This window comes from Charadrius vociferus, unplaced genomic scaffold (assembly GCF_000708025.1).
Source record: "Charadrius vociferus isolate BGI_N301 unplaced genomic scaffold, ASM70802v2 scaffold231, whole genome shotgun sequence".
NCBI classification, from domain to species: Eukaryota; Metazoa; Chordata; class Aves; order Charadriiformes; family Charadriidae; genus Charadrius; species Charadrius vociferus.
In genome coordinates this window covers 195,710-218,218 of record NW_009647211.1, presented here as the reverse complement: position 1 = coordinate 218,218, position 22,509 = coordinate 195,710, and the positions used below count along the sequence as shown (strand labels likewise).

The window sequence follows — 22,509 nt, the reverse complement described above, 5'->3', positions numbered from 1 at the left end:
CCCCCCCGAGTTTGAATGGCTAACTCTTTCCAGGTGACTTTGTTTTCTCATCGCCTTTGACTAAGCTTTGTTTCATTTCCAGGGTTTGGGGCCCAATCCTGCTCTCCTGGCAGATGCCTGCCCCCTGACGGGGTAAGGCCTGTTTTTTTTTGTTAAAGCAAGCTGGATTGGGCCACTCGAATCCAGGCAGCCACCTGGGTGGCCTGGGGCCACGCTGCTGCTTTCAGCAAAGGACAAAGTGATACCCAGAGCTCACAGAAAACCCGCTGCAGGAGGATGCCCCCTTTTAGGCGGAGTTTTATAAGCTTTAATGCTGGCTTTGATGCACCAAACCCAGTCAAGCACTGGTTTTGGGGTGGGTTTATTGTTTTCCAGACCATCCACTAGCTTTGGTGAACCTTGACTTTCAGAGAACACGAGCAACATTTGCCGATGTACGTGAATTAACCCACCCTGTCAACATCCACATGTATTCCTGTCCAAGAGCTTGTTGCTAGTCCGGGCATACTGTGAAGAATACCTGATAGTTCAAACCAAGATAAGGCCACTGAGAGCTAAACTTGTGTTAGCAACCACCTGGTGACAGTGGGTGCACGGTCCCTTCCCACCGCAGTCTCAGCCCAGTCTAACACATGATCCAGACTTGGCGTGTCCATCCTGCCAGATTGGGTATCTCAACCTGCTCCACTTTCCCTGAATATTTTGCTTTTATCATGAAAATTGGCCTTTTGGGTGATTAGGGCCAGGTCTTGCACTGAAATTTTGTTCCAGCTGAGCTGCAAAACACAGCTCCTACGTGCAACGGGCATTTTCCTCTGTTACAGCCGGTGCTGTGTTGAGAACTGATGTGTCTACATTGCTGGGGGAATTGGTAAGCTACACAGCGCCTAGGAAACTTTCCTGATATAAATATCATGGCAAAGCCTTTGTGCTGTGTACTATTCACGTGTAAACATTTAGGAGCTAAACCGCAAGCATTTTTTTGCTTGTATTTGCCAGTGTTTACGTAGCTCTTTCATACCTGAAGCGTGACAGATTGAAATGACTCCTTCTCTACAGAGGAGTTCTCCGAGCTTGGACTTTGCTTACTAATCCGTAAAAAATCATTTATGCTTGCCACCTATATGCTCTAAAGAACCATAAAGTTGTGCCAATGCGTTTGCAATCTTTTGCCAGTGAGAAGTCCAGTCGTCTAAATCCCCATTCAGATTCATTCATCTCACATCCATTCACTCTTCCTGACAAGTCCAAATCAGACAGTCAAGGAGAGGTAATGGTGAGAGATGAGGGAGGTCTGACAAATACGTTTATAAACACATAGAAAGCTGCAGCCATTGCGTTTTCTGACATTTCGTATTAAACGGTGTAAAATCCCAACAATTCCTGAAATACCAAGGCTTAGAACAGGCCGCACATCATGCTCATGGATCAGCGATCGCAGAGGCAGCCACGCCGAGCTGCGTGCACCAGCTAACCACATGCCGGGAGACAGGGCTGAACAAGCAAGGCAGTCTCCGCAGCTGAACACGGTGGGACCAAATCTCCCACAGCTTGGAGAACAAACAAATTCTTCAGTAAGCACAGTCAGAAGCTCCTCTGGCAACAGCTCCGATGGGCTCTGCGCATGGCTTTCCACACATCTCCATATGGGAACAGCTCACGTACCTTTGCCACAGATCAAGGTGTGCTGTCACCCTCCCAGCCCCTTCCAAAACTGCTGGATTAATAACTAAAACCCAAGATAACTGCAAGGTCAATTTCACTTTGATCTCTGAGTATTTCTTATCAAAACTGCAATATTTTTCTTTTTGCAAGCCTACCAAGTAGTCACAAAGAGGAGCAAAATGCCACAGGCAAAGGTGATATGAGACACTTCCACTTATCTCTATCAACTTGCTTACCTAATTTTATTTAATCCCTGTCCAAACCTGCTTATTGCCAGAGAACCACGTGTATACAGATTATCAAAGGAAAAAAAAAATCTATGAATGCAGTAGAAAATGCACACAACCACTGTATTATTTCTCGACAGCACTGCTAGATGTGGGCCTCAGAAGAGCATGCTGCACAAGCGCTGTAAGCAAGCAGCGCTTCATCATCTGTCTGCCCCTCACCTGGTTATGGTAATCTGGGAGGAGAACCCCCCCAATGCATTTGAAATATCAGTGTTTCGTACAAAAGCTCAAAATCTCCAACCTCTTCTGGCTCCTGAGACATGATTTCGGTGGTTTGGGGCTTGCAGGAGTTCTGACACTTCATGCAGCACAGGCCAGACAGCACAGCAATACATGGACACTCAGCCCGCAGCCTGCGGCTGGAAGATCTCAACATCACTGTGGAAGTGAGATGGAGAAAACCACATCATCTCCATCCTCAAGCGTATGCCTTCAGATTCTAAGCTCCGGTGTCTAATATCAAAGCAAGTTTTTCTTAGCGAGGCAATAGCTTTCCAAGGTACCCTAATTCTAGGGTGAGCTCCAAGATTCATGGATGGTAGGTCAATTTGCATCAGCAGAAGGACTCATATTATGATAAACGCAGCAGCCGGCACAGGAACTTTGTGGCTGTGAAAGACACTGCGTCGCATGTAGATGGCTCTGGAATCCTAAAAGCAGACCTTGCAAATATGCAAAGCTATAATAACCAGGAGTAAAATGTAAATAGATAGCTTATATCCTGTGTAACTATATAAAACCTGTTCTGTACAAGTGTTCATTTCTATATACAGAGCAAACACCAGATTCAAGGACAGGCGAGGATAACGTGTTCAAATTACTTCCCAAGGAAATGAATAAGGAAATTCTTTTCATGTCAGTACTGGTCTTGTATATGTGTTTGGTTTCTTTGAAGGAAAGACCCTTCTGAACCTCCCCATGCTCTAGCTTTTCTACAGTACGGAGACACACCATGTGTTATTTAACTCTCCCATCACCCATTACTGCATGTGAGACTGGAGAAAAAGTTCCCAGTCTCCTGAGTCAAAGAGCAACTCTTTTGTTCATTCCAGTCATGATCACAACCCATCAAGACCAGTCTGCCTGCACATACTGAAATCTCCACAGCTGTACACAAGTCTCCCTCTCTCCCACTTTCAGGAATGGATCAGGCAATTATGGGGAATCCCTGGGATACCCAAAACTGAGATAAGCCCTGCAGCATCCTGTCATCTGGTTTCCACCAATGGGTAACAACAGTGCCATAAGTTTAATTACATGCCATGTGAAAAATACTTCTTTTCATCTATTTTAAAGTGCTGCTAGCAGCAGCTGGTAGGATGTTTCTTGTTTTGGGGTGATAGCTGGTACCCTGTTCCCTGTTCACCTTATCCCCCATGCGTGCTTGGTTTTCAACACTGAAAACTCCGTTAGTACCTCATAATACAGAGATCCACCTTCATTCCCTATTCTCAACTTCTACTTTGAGATACCCTTTCTGGGAGGTGTTGCCTGGGGCTGCATTCAATTTCAGAAATGTGAGGGGGCCATTCCTACACACAGCAGTACAACAGTAGATACTTTCTGTTCCATGGTATAGGCACACAGACTCTAGAAATATTGTGTGACACTAGAACTGGCATTAGTGCCAGAAGTAAAATCTAGAGTTGTACAGTTTGGAAGAGTCAGTTACGGTGGAAAATAAGAGTGAGGCTTTCACCTCCACCAAGGCTACCTGAATGAGAAAGATGGAAGGGTTCCTTGGGACATAGAAGGCATCAGCCTCAGAAAAATGGTAATGGTCCACAGACAACTTACCAAACTGTTCTTTCAAATAGATTCTCTAAAATTTCCAGGTTGCCTTCAAAACCCTCCTTTCTATATTTTCAGCCCCAGCTCTATCTTGGATTCTCCATGTGAAAAGGTAGTCACTTCAGGATAGTTGTCTCAGTTTGCTCTGGCCCCCTTTATCTGATAGCTATGGATATTCTCTATCCTCGACTTTTGTGCAGGAAGCACATGCTACCTAGCTGCCCGACACAGTTTGTGGGCCGGAGGGATTTTGTCCATAATATCTACTTTTTTTTCTTAAAACCACAATTCATGCAATGATGTGAGAAATTCATACATTTTTTTAAGTGCTTTTCCAAACTCTTTGTTAGAGGAAAGAGGTTTTTGCAAAAGAAAACAGCAAGCTTAAATGCCCATTAAAGAATTGCTGTGTGTGCCTTGTCAGAAACCTCATGCTCCCAGGAGGCCTGCTTTGCATCTCCTCAGTGCAGGAAGCCACCCCATGACAATTACTCAAAGTCAGGATGCACCTCATGCCTCTGTCACAGCAAAGCAAGCCTCGGGAATAAACTGAATAGCTCCCGTTTCTTTGTTCGTTTGCTGAAGGTCTGGGGCTGTTTTCTTTCTCCTGCAGCTTGCCCTGTTACCCTGTAATTAGGGCTACGGTCATATCTGCAGCATCTGAGAACCTCAGGATGACTATGGTGAACGCAGTAGGTAGGAGGAGATTTAATGAGATATTCTGGGATTTCAGTTACACCCATGCCACCCTGCTGAGGCCTGTCAATTACTTTGGTGTAATTACAGGCAAGCCCAGTACTATTTTCTTTCCTTATAATGCTTCCTCCCCCTAAACCTTGTGGAATTTTTAGCATTAAACTGCAGCTTTCACCATTTACTGCCATAGGACACTGCCAGCAGGTACGTACACCAGCATCACTGTGTACAGGGAAGGCAATCCTTTCCCAGGGTTTCTGCCTCTGCTCATAGCAGAGCCAAAAATTCTTCCTCAGTGTCAGTACCAGAATTTCCCTGAGGAAATCTTTACGAGCACTTAAATGCAGAACTGCAAGCTTCCTTGTCAGTCTGCTGTTTGGCAATCAATCTCACCCAAAACATCCTACCTCAGAAGATGGCACAGACAAAAATTCAGATTTCCTGTGGATAGCTGATCTATGGACAAGGTGGCAAGAGTCAGGCTAACAGTGCTGACTGGCTGCTTTGGTGGTCTCTTGGCATCTCCCTTTCCTATGCTGTCTACGCCAAGTATAGACGTGTTGACACAAAACTGTAGAAAACTTTCTGGATGGCACATCTGGAGTCAGTTTTCATGTGAAATAGGGCCCATCTCTGGAATGTCGTCCATCCAAATTGATAGATTAAACTGGACTAAACACATGCTTTCATTCTTGTTACTTGAATTATGGTGTGACTTTCTTGTCTTTTGATTTATCTGTGATGCAGATTTGTCCCAAGGCTACATAGGAGGTCGACAAAACAGCTGAAGGAAGCTAGTGCGTTACACTTCATGGGCATAGTCTGTTAACCAGATAGCAAGGCACTGCTTTCTATTGTCATCTAGCCTGCTGTGCCCTCACTGCCACCAAGAATTAGGCAAAATGTTTTAAAAAAATCAAAATCAAAAACATAGACTGAATCTACCCATGTCCTGGCAGATCCATCCCTCTGAAGGGATGATTCTCCAAGGAAAACCTTCCTATTTTTAAGGCTAAAGCAGTTCTCACAAGTGGCTTATAGGGGAACATTTTTGTGGCCTGTGGCAGGGTATTATTTTAGTAGCTAGTAATAAGCAATAAACTGTGGGCAGGAAAAGACTTCTATCTACCAGAGTTGGAACGCAAAAACAAACAATGTCTAACTCAGGGGAGCGTAAGGAGTGTTGCATTTTCCCTTTTTTTAATTTGTTTGCTTCGTGTGCTGTCATATAGTAGCACAGGAGGAAGCGGAGCAGTAACACTCCAACAGAGGGATGAATGAAACTGCCTGGATAAAGATAGGATCAGTAGCCCTCAACCAGTGCCCCGTTCAGCCAATTGGAAACTGCAGAGAAGATTTGATCCAAAAATGTTATTAAAACAATGGAGAATCCAGTTAGTTTCTTGGTGAGCACTCTAGATCTTCCAGCATTTGTCCTAGCAAATTTGTTTGTTTGTTTGTTTCCTGACAGATTTACGATTGCTAGTTTCTAGACATGCTTTTGTACAGTGATGACTTCGAAACTAAACCTTATCGCACACCATACTCCCAAACTCCTGAATTCCACAACTCTCTGGTGCCACAGGCTGGAGATCGAGCTTAACTTCATGTAGAACACAAGATGGAGGTGCATCTAACTCAGTGCACAACCAACAGGACCGTCTGTGTACTCTTTCCTTTCACGTTACAGTCCATGGCCTTTCTCTTTCTTGATCAAGATTAAAAATGCATCACTCTGCAAACTGGGAACATCAGAGGTTTCACTGGCTGGGTGCAATACCTAGAAAGGCACAACAGGAAGATTGTTCTTCATTCCCAGGGAAATAAAAACTTTTTTTTCAGGAGTTCTGCACACAAAGTACTGGTACACAAGGCTAAAAAACGCGGTAGACAATTCAGACTGTCTTCCCACAGCAGAGGACTTCCACGCATGTGCTTCTGTTGGAATGGAAGGACACCTCTCAGGAGAACTTTCTACCTTCAGTTCTGGTAATGCCTAATCCACCACAACACTTCATACATTTTAATGGCAATAACTCCATTCATTTCCAGAAAATGCTCTTTCCATAGTTGAAGCTAAAAATAAGGCTGATAAAGAAACATGCCGTTTATAGCTTTATGCTTCATCTGTAAACAGCTGTTACTTCTGACCTGTAAGCAATTCATGGTCAACTTTTCGATTTCTTTTTTTACTTTTTTGCTTTGAAGAATGAAGAACATATAGGACAGGAGACCATTCTACCAGTTCATAAGGTGGCACATTCCTTCCTCCAAGGAGAGAGCAAGACATTACCCAAAACAGAATAAAAAACTCTGGCAGAACACAGAGCCCAGGTCAGGCGATCAAGCCTGTAAGTCATCGTGAAATGTGTTGCTTTACTGCTATCTTGCAATAGACACTTCTTATTTGGTACAGGAGTTGTTTGTACTTTCCATATTGCCTATAAGCACCACGTCTAAAAAGACAGCAAGAGATTAAAGCAAAACCATCCAGTGGAACTGATTTTGCATATTAAAAAAAAAAAAAACAAAACAAAACCTATTAGCCAGCACAATTGTAACAGAAATATTCCCATGCCTCTCACCAGGCAAGAGCTCATGGCTTTAAATTTATTCTTTCAATGTCATACAATTTATACATAATGGGGTATGGAGAATAGCATTGTTACACATGTCAAGCCATGGGGACCGCAGAGGGTGCACAGTTTTAGGCAGCAGGCCCAGAATCTGAACCTGATGAGCTCTTGCATAGCTTTTGCTGAACTGGTCCTATTAATGGATCAGATCAATGTCACTGCAAATAGCAATGAAAACCAAAATTCCTCCTGTTCTACAGCCTATGTTACATAAACAGCTGTCCAAAACATGAAGGAAAAAACAGATGAATGTCTCGCTAACGCTGCCTATCATGCAAACCCTACAGATTTCAAATGCTCATACAAGGGCCAAGAAATGCATTCTTGGCACAGCCTAAAACTCTATACCCTGCCCTCAACTTTCACTGACGTCAATGGGAATTTTTTGCACTTGAGGACAACTCTTAACATTACTGAAGGCAATAGCTGCTCTCCTGTTATTTCCAAAGAAGTGATCTTCAGGTAAAACTGGATGGAACATCTTAGCCATCTCAGCCAACATCTTGTCAATAAACTTCAGCCTTCAGACATCTGTGTGCACTGCCGATCAGGTAAGCCAGCAAATGCTTCTATTCCACCATACTCCTGAATCTTGGATTCACCCAGGAACTTTTCAGCCACAGATTCACTTTGGGCGTCAGTACAGCAATCGACAGGAAATTTGTATAAACTTTTTGGCAAGGTACTGCTTCACTGAGTATGTAAATGCTCTTCTCTTATAGGGTTAGCAGAAGTGTTCATTATCAAAACTGATAATGTAGCAATTAAACAGCTAGTTAGCAAAATGCTTAAGATGATAGAAAATGAATACAAAACTGCAGGTCAGAAATGTTGTCTCCAGGAAATTAAAAACACATTTCTTGGCAAACGGCCAAGGTTGTAAAATTAGTGTGCAATTGGGTCTCTTGGCCAACTCTTGCCTCTTATGTCCTTTCCCCATCGCTCATCTCCTGTGCCTGCTCCCTTGTGTCAAATTAAGGGGATGCCCCATGCTCTGCTTCTCTTCCTGACAGCCTCCAGGCACCCCGTGCAGCCTTTTGGTGAGGGCAGTACTGTCTGTGGGCTCGGCACGATTCCTGATGGAGATGCTGTCTCTTCCCACAGACCCAGCAGTCAGGTCAGCTGTGATCACGTTTCCACCCCTAATGGATTATGCCTTTTAAGGAGAGAATCTGTTTCACCATCACATGTCCAAATCCATGTAGGTTTGTCCCAAACTTGGGGAAAAACACAGTCCAAAAGGACAGGCTTTTTTCAACCCTTGTAATTAAAATCCTGAGCCGGTTCTGGACACTAAAGCTCATTAACTGATTAGAGTTCCTAGTTCATCACCTGAACTCTGGTGCCTGAAACACGCCCTGGGAGAGGAATCAGGCTGTGCTGGCTAGGGACCAGTCCATGATGGGGGAAGCACACAGAAGATCCTCATCGCCTTCCTTCCATTCACTGCTGAAAATCAGGAACAACTGAAAAATCCATTCCACTAAGAAAGACGTAGCCTGCTTTCTTTTTCCTGACAAGAACTGCACCTGAATATTCATCTAAAATTGTTGCTCAAGTTATTTCAGCTTTGCTTTAAAAATAATAAGGCTTTAAAAATACTAAAGCTGTGCTTTGAAAGTAATAAATAGAGGCAAGTATTATAAATGGTGAGAAAAGCCAACAAGAAACGGAGAAAAAATATTTGGAAAATCAAAATAGCAGCACTTTTCAAACTGTTTTACCCCGGACTGCTGAAATAAGACAAGAAGTAGGACTGTGAGGCACCTCAGTGGTGTAAATGCTTGCGCCAAGATTATAATCAGTTTGAATGATTGGATCCATCGTAGATAATTTTACATATTTAAGACTTGCTGTAGTTTCTGAGCCGAGCTTCAGCAAGTCATTTAAGCACATGCCTGACCTTAAATGTGTTAAGGAGCCTGACTACATACAGGAGGCGGAGGGTCAATCTTTCAAGAAGTTAGATAACTCTGCATTTTGAACCGTGCCTGAAACTAATTGCAGGACTAATGCTGAACTCATTAAAATGGAAGCGCTCAACAGAAAATTAGAAACCTCTTTCAGAAATCAGGACCCGCCTGATCTAGATTTAGCTAGGCATAAATATTTGCACTGGTCTTTGAATAGGCATTTGCTTCAGGATTAAATATTCATAGTTAACCAGCCATGCTTAGTCATTTTATTTTAATATTAAGCCACACTATGCAGTTTACTAATGCCAGTGAATGGTAGCATGAAGATTTAGGAAAAATTTTGTAGTGTCATTACAGAGAAGCTACAAACAGCCTATTTTCCTAAGTTTTCTGAACGTAGTGAATGCTCCAAGAAGACTGACTGAAGTGTGATTTTCCTGCATTGAGTAATTTTAGATTATTATTTACTTGGAGTTATTTTAAAAAGCTGGTACTAAGAGGGTAAGAGGGGTACAAGGGGAGGGATACTAAAAATAATAATAATGAGGTGCATGAGGGGGGTGCATGTGTGTGCCCATACCTGTGTGCATACACAGGTATGTGCATATGTATGTATGCTAAATATCCATGAGAATTAATTCAAAATACTGAGAGGTGAAGGGATCTGTATACACAGCAAACTGCAGTCAGGATTATTACCTTTGGATTTTGGAAGCTAAAAAACTAAACAAACAAGTATTGGTCTAGTTTGGGTGGCAGCCTGAAACGAGGTATATTATATGGGTGCCCTACCATAGAAACCAAGGCCAGCCTGGAGAACAGCATTGCTTTGTTCACCCAACACATGAATGGAACATGAGGGGATAGTTTGTGTGGGAGCACTGAGCTCCCATTGATTAATTAAGAAGTAATCTTCCTCGTTTTAAAAAGAGCACACACAGGCTCTCCTTTGGTAGTAGGATATTTGTGGATTATTTTGCCATTCCTTGAATTAACAAACGGCTGCATTGCTCTGGAGACAGGGACAAAACAAGATATCAACCTTAGCACCCCAGATTTTGGTGCGGTTCCAGCCCATTTTTAGATTCCCTAACTGGCTCTGGGAGATCCATAGCAATCCCAGTGCCTCAGGACCTTCAGCATAAAACGTGGCGGGGGGAGGCCAGGGGGGCCGGTAGGGGTTGTATGCATGGCACCAAGTATTTGCCATTCACAGTTAATTCTTGACAAGCCTTTGGCCACTGTCTCAATGATGGGGCCAAACCAAAACCCAGGACCCAAGCTGTTTACAGGCATATCCAAGTGTCTTGAGTTTGCCTCATCACTTTTAGCTCAGGAGTAGTGCAGCTCTGAATCTAGATTAGGAATAGCTTCCTCCCTGTTTTACAGCTATTTAAGGAATTTCTAACATCCTTGAAGCCTATACGTGTAAATATTAAAATCAAAACCAAAAAACAAACAACAAAAAAAACCCTGAAAAAATAATGTGTTTTGGGGGGAAACTACAGACCTACATCCTTGTAGTTGGATCTGATACACCTGATCCTGCTCCCAGAAGAAAGTCAATGGTCCTCTTAGAAATGGGATTGCACCCTAAGTAGCCTCTGACAGTCCCAGGCCAGATGTAACCTAAAACAATCTTTACAACAAGCTTCCTAGGCAAGTGGACACTCTTCTCCACTTTCTGCAGTACAGTCATTCTGAATAAGATACAAAAATTAGTTCATCTACTGAGTCAGCCATCTCTCTTCCCACTCCACAAAACCTTGCTTAACCCAACTTCTCTTATAGGATTCGGGAATATTGACTGCTTCATTGCCTACATTTGGGTTCCCCTGCAGTCCACTAGTCTCAGCACTCTGAAACTAGTGATGATTTATACCACAAAGCAAACACCTTCTGTAAATACAAGACAGACACTGAGGGCATAAAGAGCAGAAACTGAAAAATCAATTCGGTGTTTGGTTTAGTGGGCAGAAAATGTTCAAGTCCTCAAAGAGAAAAGCTCTGTTTACCTGAAGAATCAAGCAACTCAGATGGAAACTCAGAGGAAAGGGAGAAAGATATATACATAATGCTGCAAAATGCTTCACTGTTTGCAACTGCAGCTCTCTCTGGTCAGGCTCTTTGCAGCAAGTTCCCGGGGCCATCAGCTTTCTACTTGTCCATCTCCACAAGCCATAGTGTGTAACTCACGGATCTGGTGGGACTTTTCAAACAAGAAACAAGCTGGCACCTTGAAAAGCATCAGTCAGAAGGGAAAACATCTGTGGGAGTCCTTTCTCAGACAAATACCCCACCAGAGCCTCATCAGCCATGGACAAGGACCTTCCACAGACCATCCCTTTCACCATCAGCCAGCAACAGGAGCAGGTGTGGGACAAACTTTCTTACTCTGCTTTCCTTTCCTTTCCCTTCTTCTGCCTTTTTGGTAGAGAGGATGTTTGGTTTGCCCTAGGATGTTTTTGTCGACATTAATGTCATACTTCGGGTTAATTCAAGCTACCGAGGTACGCACAAGGAGCTAGCATGTGAACCTGGAGCCCGGTGCAAGGGTTACTCACCTTCCACTACCACCGTTGCGGGCTTCGAATAGGCCGTGCCCAAGCTGTTCTTGGCTACACATCGGTATTGTCCTGCGTCTTCTCTCTGAACATTGTGGATCCTTAAATTCCCTGAATCAAGGACAGCAATGCGAGCATTCTCCTGCCAGAAGAAGGAGGGATTGAGGTGAGGGCTCTACGTGCAGGCTGCACACAAGCAGTGCCATATACCCACTGGCAAAGATTGGGCTTACACGCCTCAAAATTATTTGCGTTGTCTTACAGCTGAGGGATTTGGGGCCAGTTCTTCCGGCTCAGCATTGTCATGACACACTCACCTGTCCCTTTTTTTGCAGATCAGTGAATTATAGCTGCAAAAGAGCCATGAATCTTAGCTGAGCAGCTCAGTAGCTCTTATTTATGAGAACACTCAGAGTGCATTCAGCAGCATTTGGCTATGGTTACTAGTAATAAATATATATAATATAAAATATAGATACACAGAGAATGTTTGGTTTATAGGCAGAATTATTGCAGATGTAGACATTTATGAGATGAGCCCTGGATTTTCCAAATGCTTGCTTCCTAGCAACTGGAATTTACAAATGCCATAATTGATGCTAGTATTTTAACATAGTACCTTTAGTGAATAGTTAACATTACTTAAATTTCGTTCTCTACTCACCTTTACAACTGTTTCTCCTTTGATCCATGAAACAGAAGGTTTTGGATTCCCCATTGTAGTGCATGGAAGAACAGCCTTTAACCCTTCTATTATTTCCACATTTATAGGTGGTCGGGTTATTCTGGGTCCTATATTTTTAAAAGTCAAAAATTAAATTTGAAACTGAGGCTAAGAGTACTAGAAAAGGACAAGTTCAGAAATGACAGCAAAATCTCTGCTGCTTTTTCTGTACATTGCTGAAAGATAGAGTGGTCTGAGTAGGTCAGGAGCTGCCTTGGAATGAAAAAAACTTTCTTATGTACAGCATTTAGAGTTTCGGTTTATGGGCACAAAAGCACCTAACTTGCATAGTTATTTATTTTCAGAAGTGGAGTTTGACAGTCATTTGAATTAGGGCTTGGGCTAAAATCCAAATCCAGATAAGAGTATTTCCAATATTGAAGAACGTTTGCATTCCAGGTTTTGACATTCTTCACTGAATAAACAGTGTCTTGTGTGAAAGCTCCATCTGGAGTGAGTTGGTTTTGAAATAGTTTTAACCCAGGCTTGTCTCTAGCTCAACAAGAAGGGCATGTAAACTCAATTAATCTCCCTAGCTGAAGGATTTATAACTATGTTAGTAAAAAGAGGAAAGGATCCTTAAAGAAAAAAAACAGTCAAACTCCCTTAAAGTTAATATGGGACAAATTTTAATTCATTTTACTCAAAGAAAAACATGGCTTGGCTTACTCTGAGCTGGGAGTAAAAAATATCTTCATCTTAGTGTTTTGGGAGATCTGAAGTTTTGCTTCCCTTGCACAATACTGAACCAGCAGAAAAACAACCTTCAGAGACCGTCACCTTCTGGCCCACACCTGCAGGCAACCGGGGTGCTGGAGAGCCCCAGAATTACCAGACCTGGAGGGTCATGCTCATTAGCACAAACAAATCCTTTCCTATGAACAGATGCTTTAGCCAGGATGTATCTCAGCTGCCCTTTTAAGTGTTTGTGTAAATAACTGCAGCCATGTGAGTTCAGCTTAACAGAGCTCAGAACATATATAGCCCTTTGCAACAACCAGTCCTCTGCCCTCCACATGGGATGGTGAGGTTTACACCACGGTGCTCCAGACCTTTCAAGATTGCTATTAAGAACATCTGAACAGCATTTACATGCTTTTGCCATCCTCAGGCATAAATCTGATTAGTGAAATCTTATGTTTAAAATTCACAAGGGATTTATGCAGTATTGCTCTGGAGGTCTAATCTATCAAATTGTGCTGCACTGATGAAGTTTTGTACAAAGGGCGTTCTTCAAAGTATCGTTTGTTATCCTCTGCTATGCCAATGAGCATGTGTTATTCAAAGTGAATAATCACAACTGCTTTTAGTTAAGATACGATCCAATATGCCATGTCTCTGCCCCAAGGGACTGCACCCAGCACCACAGGAACAGGGGTCTGCCTTGAACGCAGACCCCCAGGGGCCATACCTGGGAGTCTACTCAGGTTCTCAATTACCCACTCACATGGTGTCAGGAAGAAATTACATGCCTACTTACGCATTTTCACTTGGAGAGCTCCACAGCTCTGCGCAGCCCCTCCAGCCCCATTATCCGCCGTGCAGCAGTACACCCCATCATCACTGTCCTCCACACTCAAAATGGTCAGGAGCTGCCCATTCCTCTGTATGCTGTACCGGGTATCAAACAGCCTGCAGGGCACAGCACAGATTGTCAGGGGCAGGGGGACAGCCGGGGATGGAGAGGGGGAATCGCACCTGCCTCTGCAGAACACTGACGGCACAACAAATGGCAATATGTTATACTTTTTATTTTCAACCTGCAAAGAGAAGGGAAGGCACTTAAAAAGTTGAGTTGAGCCTTAAGATTTGGTGTGGTCTTCACTAGACCATGCAGTTCCTGACTGACACCAGCATGGTGGCAATTCTCCCTTCAGTCAGGTATTGCTAAAGTAAGTAGGTATCATGGGTTTCTGTCTAGCCAAGGACAGGCATGAGCACAAGTAATCTCATCCAGCTGGGTCCTGTTTTAGGTACAATAACACAGTGCAAGGGAGGGACTACCTATATAGGAACTGGAACTGGCTGAATTTTTTAAAGAAAACTTCTTCAGTTTTAAAAAAATGTTACCTTTTACTGAACAGAAAATGTTATGGAAAGATTTTTGCTGTTGTGAAAAAGATGCAAACCAAAACCCAAGTATTTTTGTGTCTGTATCCAGAAGTGGTTTTGTCTATTTTTTTAAACTATAAAAGCGTTGGGGGGGGGGAGAAGGGGAAGAACAGCCCAACAAACAAGAAAGAAATGTGCTGAAGAAAAGAAGCCATCTAAAGATTAAAGGATGCAAGGATAGCTATAGGTTAATGACAACAACGTTTAATCTGGAGACTTTAAAGAAGTCAAGAAAAGTCCTAAAGTTGGAGCAACAAAGGCATGGGATATTGTAACAAAGTCTGTGGAGCAAAGACCAATCCCGTGTGTGAGCATGGGGTGTGTGCGCACGCACGTGTGTTTATGTATGTGTGCAAAAGCAAGGGAGAGACAGAAAGAAAGGCAGTGAGAAAGCAGAGGGCTGATCTCTTATTTTCATTGCAAAACTGGAAAAATATGGTAAAACTTCAGTGGAACAAGATTTGCATAACATTTCATAAATTTCTCCATGTTTGATTTTCAAACCTTCGTTGATGCTTTTTGGAATCGCTTTAATGCAAATGGCCTTTGATTCTGACAAACAATAGCAAAAGGGATCTGACCTGAAGATTGTCTCCTAAATAGCTCCTAAAAAAAGCTATTACAAATACCTGATGCCTAAGTACATCCTGGTTTTTCTTTTACCATTAAAAATTGTACAGCAGTCACTGAGTAATCTGAATGTGTCATTTATGGTGTTACAGGCGCATATTTCCTCTCAACAGCCTTTTTATTTTCAGTCTTGTATCTCCCTCCTCTTTTTCACTCCGGGAAGAAAGAGTACAATGAACTCATCCATCATGTAAAAGACATGCCGGCTCCATTCCCTTATTTCCCTGAGGAAGACTCACGATGGGCAGCCCTGTCCTGGGAGGTGGGGCAGGTAATCATTTCACTCGGCATAGGGCACCTGTCAGTCTCCTTGCACAAGTTTTGCTGCCAAAAGGAAAGACACTTCCAGAACTATTGCTGACAAGAGCCTCTGTCCTGGCACTATTCCCATTGAAGCTGAATGTTTACATACTGTTTTGTTCTGAAGGTTAGCTTTGCCGTCCGTTCAGGATGCTGGGACCTTGGCAAGGGAAGAAAATTTTGTAAATAAAATAATTGATATTTATTGCTTGCAATAACTAGTCCCTTTGAAGTTTGATACATACACACAGAGAGGCACATAAATAAATTTGTATGGGGTTTTTCAGCAAAAAAAAAAAAGAAAGTCCACTAATCTGATCCTTTTCCATTGTGGAAATACTTGCATCCATGTTTTTGGAAAGTAACAGAAATATTTTCAGCTTATCTATTTCCTTGTCTTTGGTCTGAGCTTTTGTATCCACCAGCGTTGACTATTAATGTCAACACAGCTTTGGGAAGTGAAAAAGTTGCTGCTATTAATGTTGCTTCAGAAGTCCCAGTAAAGGAACGAAGCACCTGGGCTCTCTGGCCTCACCAGCAGAGCTTTTTTGATCAGTATTTGCCTTTTTGGTCACTGTTGTGAAAAAGGCACTGTGTCTCAGACGGAGTGGGATGGCTTTTAGAAAGGTGTGTTGGGCTTCTGGAAGTGGGGACTGAGGTGAGAAACAACCTGGTTTTCATATGATCTTAGAACACAGAAGGAATGAAATTTTAAAGACCGTAGGAAAAGAAAGGCATGTAATCTCCATGGTCCTGCATGAATGGCTTCCTCCCCTAGCTTTGATTTTCAGACATGATGTCACTGATGGGGAAGGCATTAGAAGAAAGGTGACCTGATTTGGAAATAACATCCATGGAAATTCAGACCTCCATCCTGAAACAAGGCCAGGGTCAGAGGGTTAGGACTGGGGGTTTGCTGGGGTTCTGTTGCAGGCAATGAAAAACAGATTTCTGAAAGCCAGCGTGCATATGTGTAGCATTCTGCTTTTCTCCTTTTCTGAAATGGTCTTCCAACCAGTAAGACCTTCTTCTGCTGTGGATTTATTTGGAGTTTCCTGAGAGAGTGGTTCAAGGGCTCTTTGGATGCTTGACCTCAATAGCAGGAACAGTGCTTCAGTTCCACATCTGCCTAACATGATCATCTCTTGTGGGGAATGGGCCTTAACTGTGTTACACAGAGACTGTTCTGTGATTTTTCCTTGCAGAGGGAGTCGCTAATAATGATCTAGAATAAGAAACTGATGTGAAGCCATGTAGCAGATATAATGTGTTTTCAGAGTTGGAAGATCAAGTACAGTTTACTTTGCAAGAGCCTGTCTACAGCAACAGAGTTAAAGCAATGGCAGCAACTTCCATAATATGTTTCCAAGGCTCCTCTCTTTGGCAGCTCCTTGATACCTGGTGACTAATGTCTGACACTGCACAACAATGAGAAACCAGTTTCTTATGGTCAGATCCAGAATGAGAAGCAAACAAGAATGGCATGACACAACCCTTTCCATGCAAAGTTTCCAAGTGCATTGCAGACACTCGGGCAACAAGGCTGGCAGTGCTCCTTTTAAATATTATACAGTATCATATATGTATAAACTGAGGAACAGAGCAGATTGCATTGTCTGAAGCTGGAGAGTAAACTCCTTGCGTTCCTTGCAGCAGAAACCAATTGTCTCCAAGCTCAAGTGTGTGAAGCTGCAAAAGTGCTCCCCCAGGTGCTCCCATCACTCCCTGAGGAACACAGATTCCTATATAATTACAGCCACTCACCCTCTTCCCTGCCATAGACTGATTTGGATGTTTCCAGATATCTCCTTTACCACGAAGGAAAGCACTGATGGTTTTGGTAGAAGGTGCTGGAGAGGTCTGGGGCTGCTCCCTACCTGATGGGAATGCTGTTGCGCGTCCAGGTAATCTCCGGCTCAGGGTATGACTCCACTACGCAGACAAACTTGGCAACATCCTCTACCAGTGCATCCACAGTTTCCAGAGGAGTGCTGATCAAGGGAGCTGCACGAAGGAAGAGAAAATGAGGAAACCTCCCTGTGCTTCCTGGAGAGAGGCACGAAGCCTGCCAGACCTCTTTGGTGGAGGCAGCTGCAGGGTCACTCCATGGCTTTTTCCACGGCGCAGAAGTGCTTTGCACACCCTCCCTGCATTCACCATAACACACATCCCTCTGCATTTGCAGCTGCAGCCTTCTGCTGTTTGCTGCAGGTTTTGCATTTTCCCTTGTGCTCTCTCTATAGTGTCCAAAACACGGCAACCCAAGCAAGTCCAATGCATCCCTTCTTTCTAACCCTCCTCTCCCCCAAGGTGCACAGCACGAGGTGGCATACAGCCAGGACAGAGGTGAGGCTGTCCCCCTGCTACCGCGCTGGCATTGCATGGGCTGGAAGTGCAAGGAACAGCATACAAAATGAAGCCAAGCCGACCAGCCCCTGAAGTGGGCACAGTGCTTCTTTATTAATGCATAATGCATGAAATTTGGGCTTCTTCATCATTAATAAAGGAGTCATTCCACTCAACTATTTATCTGTTAAAAAAGAAAACAAAACTGTTATATAGCACTATATTTTTCAGATCCAGGTATGTAAAGGTCCTTCAGGTCTTCAAGATTTGTGGGGTGACTAGCACACATTTTCTTTTTCTCACTTTTTCTAACCAAGTAGCACCAGGGTTAGAAGTCTAATAGCTGTGTCTGGTGCTTATTATCACAGACCTTTCGCCATACATTATTTGAATGTATGTTTAGAAACATTTTCCATTGCCCTGGTAAAAGACTTGAAGTACGGCTGGAAGGGATCAAAGGATATGCCAAGTGAATCACTTTCCCTGTGCATGGTATGCGTTGGAGCCATTGCCTCCAAAGACGCTTGAATGACTTTTAATCTATGTCTGCGAGAGAGACACGTCCAATATTTGTTGGACTGGATATCATTGACAGCTGTGCTGAGATGAACTAGTTTCATACCATGTCCCTGAAACACCACCTTGAAAATGTACAGCGGATGCAGAAATCTTCCTGTTTGTCGCTGCCAGACACTGCGTGTCTTTTCACAGGAAAATCCTGCCCACACTGTATCTGCTGGCTCTCGTCAGTACAGTAAGATTTAAACTCAAGCAAAAAATAATCTACATCAATTTTACCCCTCCCTACTAAAAAAAAAAGGGGGGGAAATACAAGACGCTCCAATTTAAGTGACTGAGAACAATAAGAAAACCTTTACCTTAATGCCTTTTCAATTTACATGGGAGTAAAAATTAGAATGTCATTAGAGTTCAGCTGGAATGAGGCTAGATGATGAAACGGTCGGCTTCCACTATCAGGTTTATGTAAATATCCTAAAGCTTTTGAAATGTCATTAGAACGAAGCTGCCTCAATAATATTTCTAGATTATATGACTGCAGACTGAATGATTGGTAGTGACTATACTTACATAAAAAGATCTTAAAGCCACCGTTTTAAGGTAGCACTAAAGATTACCTAAACTTCTTCACTAAACATTAGTTGACACATCTGTGTCAGATTCATTGTTTAAGATCACTACTTCAAACTGTATCAGGCTTCAATTTTTTTGGTCATTTTGGGTACACTAGGTAGAAGCGATCATCCATATTGCACCCCAGATGAATCCCATGCCAGTGAAACCGAGTGGAAGATTTTCACAAAGCCTAACTTTCCCTGCTACCGAAGGTTGACTGAGGAGAATAACCTCCACCGATGGTTATCCTGTCTACTTCAAAGACGACATTGCTATTTCATGAAAGAGTTTATTGGGTTTTGATGGCATTAAGCCTGGCTGAAATGGAGTTTTACAATCTAATTTTATATAGTATGTTTTTATTGCTGTTGTCCGCATGCCTTGATGTCTGGAAGGATGCCTTTTTAACCCTGAGAAATGCAGATTTTTACAGTAACCAAAAGTGAAAGAAATCAGTTTTACAACTGTGTTGTCACGATAAGGATGGCCATTTTCACAAAGAATGAAGTTAGATTTGTACCAAGAGCCAGTATGTGTAACGACAGTATCTTATTCTTTGGGCAAACAAGGGATGTCGGTTTTATATATTAAATAAATTCACTAGCAACGGTTAGGTACTTCCATGATATATCTTTAGTTCAACGTATGACAGAATTGTCCTTAGCAATATTGCCTACATGGGATCTGATCAGCCATCTCCTAAAAGCCAGCACCAAGGTCTGATGTGGTGCCTCCCAAAAGCCAACACACAGCTCTTAGGGCAGAATCAAGCCCCATGCTCATAGAAAATGCACTTTGCCCATAGTAAAAGCAGAAAGGGGACTTTTTTTTTACAGCTGCCTCCCCAGAGCATCCTTGAAGAGCAACCAGGACAACAGCAGCATTTTCTCTTATGCTCTTTTTTACATTTCCGAAATTAAAACTCAGTGCCAGGCCAGCAAGGAGGTGGAGGCAGCTCTCCTGCAGCCAGGGTGAGGGGCAGAGGGCAGGATGCCGGAGGACGCGCGGCGTGTCTGCGCAGGGGACTGCGAGCACGCCGCCATTTTGTCATGAGGCGGAGAGAGAGCCCCAAAATGGCTGAGATGGTGCCTGCTTCTACGAGCCATCCAAAAAGCTCAGGTGTTGGTGTCAGTCTCTGTTTTCTCAGGAAAGCAATAAAAACTTACAATGCCTTCTTTACCAGATTTTAACGCAGCAAAATAAAATCCACACAATGTACGGACATCTCTATCGGCATATAGAAATGTCCCCAGGCCTTTCCATGCACATCCGTTGGGGCTCTCTGACATTTTTTAGGTAACCCTGTGGCTTTAAATAACACCGAAAATCAGTTAACTTACATATCTGTAACACCACACAGGTGCCGGTTTTGTGGGTGTCAGCTGTAGTTTCCCGAGATAGCAAAATGACCCAAGGCTGGTCACGGGGCCCATGAGAAAGCCAAATCCCCTTCTATCCCCAGACCACCAGAAGCTCCGAAATTGCTTGGCTTTGGTTTTGGATTCACACTTTCGAAACGAAACAAGGCCGGCAAACAAAACAAAGCGGAAAACAGAGCACCGGTCTCCCCTGCAGCATTGCAGACACCTGGAGATACTGCAGATCCTTTGGTCAAAAACTGCTCAATGGTGTTTCAAGCTAATGCTGCAAAACCTCTATAGGGCACTGCTCAGCTGTAGCCATATTTCAACCTCTCTCGGGAGCAAGGCAACTCAGCCACCTATGATGTTTTAGGAAAGGATGTGTATCTCTTCATTGCACTGTGCCACCAGGAAAAAAACAAATCCATCCCATTCCTTTTTATTTTTTAATTGTCTCTCCAATCTCGTCTTACAACAGCTTTCAAAAAGACCCAGGTTCACCAACTTACTTTACTGCCTTAGGAAAAAATTAACATTTTTATTTCAAAAGTTCTTTATAAAGAGACCTTTTTTTTTTTTTCTTTTGTAGTTTAAGGCCAACCTGACTAACAATGGTAAGAGCACAGCCCTGCAAGAGCAGCAATGTAGGCCTAACAGGTGAATACTGGCATCCTCCTTGAGGTCTTTTTCTGTTTTCCTGAAGCTGCAAATTTTCTGGTATGCTTTGAATGGCTCCTGACAGTCACGATGCAGGAAAATCTTTTGTCCACAGGGTTACCAGACGGTATGTCCAGCAGACCACGGTTGCACTTTGTACCTCAAAGACTTCTCTAAACAGATTTTTTTCAGTTCTTGAGTTGGCTAAAAGTATGTGTGCGTGTGTCCATGTGCATGTGTGCACACAAAAGAGGAAGAACATATAATAACTTTTATGTTCTATGTAGTACAAACCATGCATATTTGTATTTATACATACACAATCTGTAAAGACATTATAGCTATTTATTACTTCCTTGAGCTTTATGTATTTATAAGCATACACAGGCATGCAGAACACCACAAATCTTGGGGTCTGCTGTGATGGGTGCTTCCAGCCATCAAAACCTGTAAGCTTCCTTTGACATGAGAAATGTCCATCCCACCCAGGCTGAACCCAAACGTCTCCCCTGCCCATTACAACAGGACTATGTGCTCTTCCTAGACAAAGAACCTTCAATCCCAGACACAAATATGAGATTCTTTTCACTGCTATCGTTCTAAAAGCAATGAAGTTACCACCGAAAGCAGCGTATTTTTGTCCTTTCCGGCAACGCTACCGCACCACCCACCCCACCGTTACCAGAGACACCTTCCCCTTTGCAAAACCTCCTTCAGCAAGTGGCAGAAGCAGAGCAGGGCAAAAGCCCTCCAAGCAAACCTTTCAGGAGCGTCTCGGCCAAGCTGAGGGCTGCCAGGGTGAGGACGTGCACCAGGGGCACCTTCAGCAGGTCATTCATGTTTGATCCAGGAGGCATCCGGCTCCTTCAGGCGAGGCGTGCGGAGCTCCTGGCCGGCTGCATTTCTGACAACGGTGCACGAGCAGAGCTTCTCCGTTAATGACCGAGCGAGGTCTGCAGGATCTAAGTATAATCAGGAATTCTCCCACCCGGTGGTGGTGATGGACGTGGCCAGCTGGTGCGTATCCACTTTGGTCAGTGTGAAAGCGTGGGGCTCGTGAAACAAGAGAAAGCAAATCCCTTCTGAATTCCTTCTAAGCAAACAGAGAGGAGTACAATGGGCAAACGCGTTTCCAGAGCAGTACCCTACACCAGCACTGCAAAGTCACCAGGCCTTTATTTCAGCACTGTGTAAGTGCAGTAGGGGAAAAAATGCTTGCCGCTGGATTTTTCTTCAGCTTAGTCCCCCTCTTTTTAACTTTTTCTTGTCTCTCTCTCACACACGCGTTCCTTCTGTCTTATTATAACCTTTCATGATTGGCTGCAATATACCACCTGTTGCCCAGCTGATAGCATTTCTTTTCTTAACAGATGTATTTGCTGGAGCGGGAGAGGTTGGCATTGGGGGCTGAAAGTGCCCTTCTTTGCCAAGGAGTTTGTCAATGTTTGAGAACTGTTGCAGCATGCTGAAAAAGCAGAGCCTTGTCCTGGAAACAGACCCCAAAGAAACCTGAATACCCACAGAGGGAGCAGCAGTTATACGCTGGGAGAAATGGAGGATTTCATTTCAACATCAGCATCAGCCCAGGCAGTTTGGGCAAGGGTAGAGGCATTGCTGTAGGTAAATAAGACTAGTGGGTACTGACATTATTAATCCCTCAGAAACAGCTTATTATCCACCAGGTCTC

General features: G+C 43.4%; 1 protein-coding gene across 1 annotated transcript in view; it reads right to left on the bottom strand.

Moving 5' to 3' along the window:
• Nucleotides 1–21,661, bottom strand: part of MUSK (muscle, skeletal, receptor tyrosine kinase) — a 53,550-nt gene extending 31,889 nt beyond the window's left edge. The window contains exons 1-5 of the mRNA XM_009895867.1: nt 21,583–21,661; nt 17,202–17,328; nt 13,763–13,914; nt 12,223–12,350; nt 11,559–11,700 (exon numbers count right to left, since the gene is read on the bottom strand). Of these exons, the coding sequence (XP_009894169.1) occupies nt 11,559–11,700; nt 12,223–12,350; nt 13,763–13,914; nt 17,202–17,328; nt 21,583–21,661 (628 nt within the window). The remainder of the gene's footprint in view (nt 1–11,558; nt 11,701–12,222; nt 12,351–13,762; nt 13,915–17,201; nt 17,329–21,582) is intronic.
• Between the last annotated feature and the right edge of the window lie 848 nt (nt 21,662–22,509).